The following is an 8,398-nucleotide window of genomic DNA, read 5'->3' on the forward strand; positions in this document are numbered from 1 at the left end:
CACTACCTACTTGCTTATCTGTTTTCTTTTTGCTTTCTCTTTTCTCCTCTTCATTTTCTCTTTTCTTTTTGCTAGTTAAAAATAGGCAGCTGTTTAGCATATCAAAGACAGAAGCCCGGGAGAGGGAGAGACGCCTATGAGCGCGACCCCCTGTATTCAGCGAGCAAAAGCTGTCGCTTCGTGCTAAACATTGTGTCTGAAGCCACCACCACCCCCCCCCGGCTCAACACACACACACTCCCTACCAAAACACCTTTACTGACAATTTCAAAATGTGAACAACTGCTACACGGCTACCCAGCTAATAATGGGGGCGGGAAAAAGCCCTGGGGGCTTTTATGTTATTTTGCTTTCTGTTTTCAGGAGGCCAAAAAAAAAATGTTTTCTTTGCTGCTGTACACTGCATGGCTCAACAACTTCTCTAATAGGAGCAGTTGGAAGAGAGAAGGCTTCCTCCACGGGCCTTAAATACGTAACGGAGTCTCACGATCGCTTAGAAACACTTGTTCCCTGCCTTTAAATGTTACAGAGGCACTAACAGGGCATGTTTCTGACCGTTGCTGGTCAGCAAGTGCATGTGAGGAGTAGAGACACTTCGTGACTGCCCTTGTCATGAGTAACTCTGAGGACGTCACCTGCAGCATGCAAACAAATGATCAGATATGGGATGCGAATGAGTACAGATGTGTTAATTCACAGCCTATAAATTCTGTTTTGTTTTTCATGAGCAAGTGTTGATAAACTGCAAGCAACAGTGCATAAAAATTAATCATCTGTGGATCATTCCACTTTTCGCCAGATGGGGGCACCATATTAGCCTTTTTTTTTTCCAAGAACAAACTCACCCCACTGCAAAGTGGAGCACAGATACTATTTAACTAAACCAACTTCTTTGAAAAGTATCCGTCCCTATTCTACCTGAATAGCAAATGAACAGCAGTTCTGATCCGTTCTTGTGCTCTTAAAAACATGGCTCTTCAAGGGTTTTCAGTAAAGATCAGTTCTATATAGAACCATTTCATGTTTAAGTGGTTCTTAGTGAAACGGTTCTTGAAACTGATGGAGAATGTGTTGTACGTGGTTCTATAAAACACCTTTTAGGCACAAAATAGCACCAAAAAAGGTGCTATATAGAAATATTTTCAAAAACACACCTTTTCACAACACATTCTCCACCAGTTGTCAATAACACCTGAAAGAATCTTCTTGGCGAAGTGTATTTATTAGCTCTAACTCTCAGGAAGCCCTCATTAACATCAGATAAGTGTCTTTTACTTGCTACAACCTCTTTCCCACACCAGCCACCTCAGCAATAACAAATCTTCATCCAAATTAGTGTCTATCCTACTCGAGATTACATTAGATTAGTAATAGGTTAGTAGAGTAATAGATTACATTCCTTAGCTTACAAGTCACTTGACTCAAGAAGCTCTTTGGAGGTCTCCTTTGTATATACCACTGCCCTGTCAGGACCCCCAACCCTTCCTGGGGTCCTATTATTTACTGTAGCTCATCATTATAGACAGGGTAAAAAGGGAAATTCCACTAATTTCTCAAAATGTTTGCAAACTCAGTCATTAAGTTGTAAATAGAGTCATGCAGAGTGGTTTAATGTGAAACGTTCCATTTTGGAAAAAGTCAGTGTCAGAATTGCTCACTATGGTAGTGACTGGAACCAGACGTCCAAACTATCCAATGCCCTGAAAAGCCACCTCTCAGAAAGCTAGTATATGAAATAACGCCTGAGACATCGTTTAAGATACTTTTGAGATCGTTTGTGGCCTTAAAATCTACTTAAAAATTGCATTCATGGCGGAAAGGAACGCACAAGGCGAATTCCTCCCTTTTTTTCAGACGTTTTTGCAGCTGTTCACAAAAGCGTTTACAACCATTATCAACATTACAGAAGCTCTTTGGAGGACTCTGAAGTTGAATTCCCTTCGTATATATCGTCGCCCTGCTTTCTCTTCTTCTCCACCCCCTCCACCCCCCCACCTCCATCCCCCCTCCCTTTTTGCATCTCCGCATTTCCTCCGTGTGGGTCTAGCTCAATGCAGCAGCCAAACCACCATGCTGAGACACTGACACACTGAGAGACCGAGAGACCGAGAGGGACGACGATGTGGACTACTCGCTCCGCGAGACTCGCACCGAGACCGAGAATAAAGTGGACTTTCTGACCCCGTCGTCGCGTTACGCGGTGGAGAGCGGCGTCTCTGTCTCTCTGAATGTACCGGACTCAACTGAATTATTCATTTCCCGCGTCAGTTCTGTCGCCCATCTCCCTTTTCTCCTCAACGTCTTTTTATACCCCCACTCCACCCCCCCCAACCACCACCTCCCCAACCTAGCCTTAATCTTCTTCTTCTTCTTCTCTTCTTCTTCTTTTGTGGTGATTAAACCGTTGTTAGGGAAGCGAGAGCTCCGTTTTCAGGGGTGAGTAAAGAGGATAAACAAGTGCGGCTGCTGTTTGGACTGAACATTATTGTTTAGTCGCCTCTCAGAACTGTTGAGGAGGTGAAGTGTAAAGGGAGGGAAGGAGAGAAGAGGGGAAGAGGTGGGGGGGCGAACTAGCGAGCAAGCGAGCGCGTGAACTGAACTGATGTTCCAGCTGAATCATTGACATTCGCGCGCCTCGCCTCTTCCTCCTCCGGCTGGAGAATGCCGGAGTTGGTCTCGTGCCTGCGCTCGAGCGACGCGCCTTCGTCGGTTCTGAGGTAAAACCGTCAGCCCCCCCCGCTTGTCGAGTGGCGAGAGCTTCGAGATGCCTCGCAAAAGCTCCGCGAGGCTGGGATTTTACCACAGAGCGTGCGCTGGGAACAAGTGGAGCCTGACTGGAAGAGACGCGAAGGCTGAAATCTGAAGCTGGACTGAATGGGAGCATTCCCTCTGCTGCGGTGTCATCATCTTTAGAGACGATAGACGATATTTTGGGACGTTGCGGGTGAGTTTTCAGTCCTTTTTGTGCTCCCTAGTATCACTTCTGGGCAGTGCTTTGGGACAGAAATGGTGAATTAGTAGATCCCGTTGGATAAAAAAAAAATACTCTAAGAACGAGAATCCTCCTCTGTATTCGACGGGCAGCTTTTTTTCTCTCTGCTAAGCAGTAAAATATGCTGATACTTATATGTTAAGTCAATTTAAAATAGCTGTAGTCAGTTTATCATGTGTTATTCATTGTTATTGTGTCAGTGGAGAGAGGGGTTTCATTTTATTCGGTTGACATCTACACATCTCAGCCGTTATTAGACATCAGGCAGAAAGCGGGATGACTGATTTGATCAAGTTCTCCTGTGCGCACAGAGAGGGAGATTATAAAACATCACTGCTGTGAAATCTTGCTGTGTTGCTGCATGAAAGTGTGGGGACCGAACATTGTTTTGATTGTCTTGTTTGTCTGTTTTCCCCCCCTCTAAGGTTACTAAATGGTTTTCTGGGGGATTTTTAAGAGGCAAAAATGCTGCTGCTCGTTCTGTTGGCCTTTTCCGTATCGAGCTCATTTTCCGACTCGGATTCTGACCTCTCGGCTGAGACCTGCAGCGCTTGCTCTTGCATGTCCATCGAGAACGTCCTCTATGTGAACTGCGAGAAAATAACTGTGTACAGACCGACGCAGCTGCTCCCTCCAGCATCCAGCCTCTACCATCTGAATTTCCAGAACAACCTTTTGTACATTCTTTACCCCAACTCTTTTGTGAATTTCACGCACGCAGTCTCTCTCCAGCTGGGCAACAACAAACTGCAGAACATTGAGGGAGGGGCCTTCATGGGACTCAGTGCGTTAAAGCAGTTGCACTTAAATAACAATGAATTAACAGAGCTCCGGGCTGACACTTTCCGGGGGATCGAGAACTTGGAATACCTCCAGGCTGACTACAATTTAATCAAGTATATCGAGAAGGGAGCCTTCAACAAATTGCATAAGCTGAAGGTCCTAATTCTAAATGACAACCTTATTCAGAGCCTTCCCGAGAACATTTTTCGCTTCGCCTCCCTCACGCACTTGGATATACGAGGGAACAGGATACAGAAGCTCCCGTACCTCGGAGTTTTGGAGCACATTGGGAGGATAGTGGAATTGCAGTTGGACGACAACCCGTGGAATTGCACATGTGATTTGTTACCTCTGAAAGCCTGGTTGGAGAATATGCCCTACAACATTTTCATTGGGGAGGCTATATGCGAGACTCCCAGTGATCTGTACGGTCGACTGTTGAAGGAGACCAACAAACAAGAACTGTGCCCTATGGGAGTTGGCAGCGACTTTGACGTGAGGATGCCCCCCTCCCAGCCAGAGGGTGGGCACACCACGTCCATCATTGCGCCATCCACGATAGCATCCTTAGTTACCAAAGCACCCAAAACTACAAACCCCTCCAAAATTTATGGCAACGGTATTGTTGCCGGTATTCCAGTGGGTAAAAATGGCCAAATTGTGTCCTATCAAACCCGAATCCCTCCCCTCTCCTGTCCTCAGCCCTGCACTTGCAAAGCTCACCCATCTGACTTTGGCATTAGTGTCAGTTGTCAGGAAAGGAATATCCAGAGTCTAGCTGATCTTATACCTAAGCCGCCAAACGCCAAGAAATTGCACCTCAGTGGTAATTACATTAGAAATATCAGCCCCACTGACTTCCAAGGGTTTGAGGGATTAGATCTGTTACACCTGGGCAGTAATCAAATATCCACCATCCAAAAAGGTGTGTTTGGAAATCTGACCAACCTCCGTAGGTTATACCTCAATGGCAATCAACTTGAACAGCTTCACCCTGAAATGTTCCTCGGGCTCAGTAACCTCCAGTACTTGTATTTGGAATACAACGCCATAAAGGAGGTGTTAGCTGGGACGTTTGACTCCATGCCAAATTTGCAGCTCTTGTATCTAAACAACAACGTGCTCAGAAGCCTGCCTGCTTATATTTTCGCTGGCGTCCCCCTCGCTAGACTGAATCTGAAGAACAATCACTTCATGACTTTGCCCGTGAGCGGTGTGCTGGACCAGCTTAGATCGCTCACTCAAATAGATCTGGAGGGCAATCCCTGGGAATGCTCATGTGATTTAGTTGCTTTGAAACTGTGGTTGGAGAAACTAAATGAGGGAGTCGTCGCCAAGGAGGTCAAATGTGCATCCCCAGTGCAGTTTGCAAACATCGAGCTACGAGAACTGAAAAACGAGATTCTGTGCCCCAAGCTCATTGCTAGGCCTCCTTTTATCTTGACTAGCGCCACCCCCGTGGTCACGTCCATGTCACCTGCTGGTGTTGGCAAGGCGCCTCCTGGTGGGCCGGTGCCCCTGTCGATCATGATCCTGAGTATACTGGTGGTCTTGATCCTTACTGTCTTTGTTGCTTTTTGCCTGCTGGTCTTTGTGCTGAGACGGAACAAAAAGCCTGCTGGGAGGCAGGAAGGCCTGGGCAGCCAGGAGTGCGGCTCCATGCAGCTCCAGCTCAGGAGGCACAATCACAAATCCAATAAGAAGGACGACCTCGGAGGAGAGACCTTTATCCCCCAGACCATCGAGCACATGAGCAAAGCCCATACGTGTGGCCTCAGAGACGCTGAGTCCGGCTTCAAGTTCGCCGACTCCCAGAGACAGAAAATGGTCTTGCGCACCAGCACAGATAAAGACAAGGACTCTCTAAGTCTGGATGCCAGGAAAAGACTGAGTACCATCGACGAGCTAGATGAGTTCTTGCCAGGAAGAGAGTCCAGCATGTTCCTACACAACTACTTGGAGAACAAAAAGGATTTCAACAGTATAGGGGTGAGTGGCTTTGAGATCCGTTACCCCGAGAAACCACATGACAAAAAAATGAAAAAGTCATTAATAGGGGGCAACCACAGTAAGATAGTTGTTGAGCAGCGCAAAAGTGAGTATTATGAACTAAAAGCAAAGCTCCAAGGGACCCCTGACTACCTTCAAGTACTAGAGGAACAGACAGCCCTCAGTAAAATGTAGGCCTCTCATCTTCATTTGCCCCTTAATGACAAAAAAAAAGTGCCTTGTGGGAAATATTAATGACCAATGGAATACTGGACAAAAGTTTAATTACTCAAAATATAACTTAGAATTGGTGGCTGTGTTACGATTTACCTTTTTGTTTTCAAAGTGATGATGCCATTACAAAGTATAAGAGTCACATCAGTCTATAAGAGAGGATTTACAGTACCTTATAACACATGTAGTTTGCTGCTATTGAAATGGGTTACATCAGATTATTTTTAACTTTTGTTTTTTAACCAAATTATTGGGTCATGAAACGGTGTTGAGTGTAATCCATATTGACCCTTGTTCATTGTTTTTTGGTTGGAAGTATTTTTAGGGTGCTTTGGATGACAAAATGAAATGGAGCTCGAAGATTGGCAAGTTGGGCGCAGGCATGAAAGTGTTGGAATCCCCCAGAGTCCCCTCTCTTTTGGATTTTAATTTGACACTTTTTTGGGGCCTTGAAACTGGTGGATTCAGTTTTAACTGAAGGCACTGACAGTTCGACGTGTTCGCATTTTGGATTATTCCGTCCATTGTTTCTGTAAAGAGCCATTTAAAATTGTTCTAATGAAATGTGATTCTTCTTGAAGTCTTTGGGTACGGCACATGACAGGACATTCATAAACCCAAGAAAACAAACAAACAAACAAACAAACAAACAAAAAAAAACTTCATAGCTGCTTGCCATGTAAGCGTATCTGATTTATTTTGTAAGTCAACATTATTTGTATTTGTGGGGCAGTTTGTAAATTACAAAGGTCAACAATTCTACAATCTCATCGAAACATAAATGGATTCAAGAAAAAAAATCGAAAATTAAAAAGAGATCGATGACCACTGTCACCTGTCAATTCGTAGTTTAATTAACTTCATATTTAATTTATTTTTCTATGCAGGATTATTTAAAGATTATTGGTACTATTTAAAATTTCAAGGGACATTGAGAGAACCAGGCTCTTATTTTGAGCTCTAAGTGAACTAACTCTTCAATTTTATTTTTTTGTTCTGACCTGTGTTCCATTATGAATTCTACAGACGACCAGGGTGTAGGAGGTAGAATCAGTGATAGTGATTTCATTTTCACTATTGTGTCGCACGTGGTGCGGCGTCATAGTGTATCCAGTCCAACAATTTGCTTAACCTTATAGCCCATGAGTATCTTGTAAAAGGTTTTTTAACAATATGCAACCAAAATAAGTGTGCATTAACGTGATATGATTCTGAATGTCATGGGAATCAAAATTGAATTGGGGACAATGTGTGTAGTAATTTATTTGCTTTGATTTTTTTTTATTTTCATTTTTTTATTTTTGAAAAAGACTGTGCATTTTTCACAATATCTTTGAAATTCAATGTGTTTTTTGCTAAAAGCTACTGATTTGGTCAGAATCATATCACACTCCATGTGCAATATTATGCTCAATCATATTAGCTTGACAATTTTACTTTGTTTGTCCGCTCGAGTTAATATTATGGAGAGAACTTAAGTTTTTTCTTTCGGAGGAAAAAAAAAAAAAGAGATTAATTTCATTCAGTCCTTATTTAAGATATTGTTAAGTTAATGATTGTTTGAAATAGAATGTACCTTGAAAGATAAAATAAATACAATTTTATATATCAGTCATGAGAGATCTGTACATTGGTTAATTGTGCCAACTTGTTGAGTTGTTGAATTTCAAGATACTGAAATCAGCTCTAATTTTCTGCTTGTTTTTTTTTCCTTTTCTATTTTTGTTTTCTGCTGATCAGACATGTTTTCTTTGATGCTTCTCTAATAAAAGACCCTGAATGCTCCATAATGAAAATTTGGGAAGATGCAACCTTTTAATCCACGCACTACCTTTTGGTCTGTACTCCACAGATTTTTTTTCAGATTTTCAGCATAATTCAGTGGTTGAGATGTAAACAGTGTCAGTCAGAGTGGTTTGATGTGAAATAGTTAATTGTAGAGGAACCTACATACTCAGATTTCTTTACAGTGGTGGTGATGGGAACCAGGGGATGTCTACCAAGCAAATATAGCAATTATATTTAATATGCAAAACCACCAGTGAACCTACACAAAGTTTTGTAATGTTGATGATGGTAAAATGGCTATAAATCTGAAAAAAAAAAGATTTATTTTCAGACTATTTAGCCTTACAACATCCTGCATGTATCTCTCCACCATTAATGGGTTTTAAAAATACGTTTTAGGCCAAAACCTTGTCAAAACTAGCTTACAGTTTTGTAAGCAGTGTCTCAGGTATCAGGTGCTGTGTTTATAACCATTTCATGTAAAAACTTTCTGTAAGGAAGCTGTAAGAGGCATTAAACTCTTTAGAAGTCTGGTTCCTATCACCGCCACTGTGAGTTCTGGCTTTAGAACGGAGCATTTTCCTATCAAAGCACTCTGAATGACTTTGTTTA

General features: G+C 42.8%; 1 protein-coding gene across 2 annotated transcripts; it reads left to right on the forward strand.

Moving 5' to 3' along the window:
* The first annotated feature begins 2,453 nt into the window (after positions 1-2,453).
* Positions 2,454-6,814, forward strand: slitrk4 (SLIT and NTRK-like family, member 4). 2 transcript variants are annotated; one of them, XM_036568867.1, is made up of 3 exons: positions 2,454-2,944; positions 3,418-5,764; positions 6,315-6,814. In XM_036568867.1, the coding sequence occupies exons 2-3, from the start codon at positions 3,458-3,460 to the stop codon at positions 6,321-6,323; spliced, it is 2,316 nt and encodes a 771-aa protein (XP_036424760.1). In that variant the 5' UTR covers positions 2,454-2,944; positions 3,418-3,457; the 3' UTR covers positions 6,324-6,814. The 2 variants fall into 2 exon arrangements, with proteins under 2 accessions (XP_036424760.1, XP_036424759.1); XM_036568866.1 differs by having other exon boundaries at positions 3,418-6,814.
* The last annotated feature ends 1,584 nt before the right edge of the window (positions 6,815-8,398 follow it).

Source organism: Colossoma macropomum, unplaced genomic scaffold (genome assembly GCF_904425465.1).
Source record: "Colossoma macropomum unplaced genomic scaffold, Colossoma_macropomum, whole genome shotgun sequence".
NCBI classification, from domain to species: domain Eukaryota; kingdom Metazoa; phylum Chordata; class Actinopteri; order Characiformes; family Serrasalmidae; genus Colossoma; species Colossoma macropomum.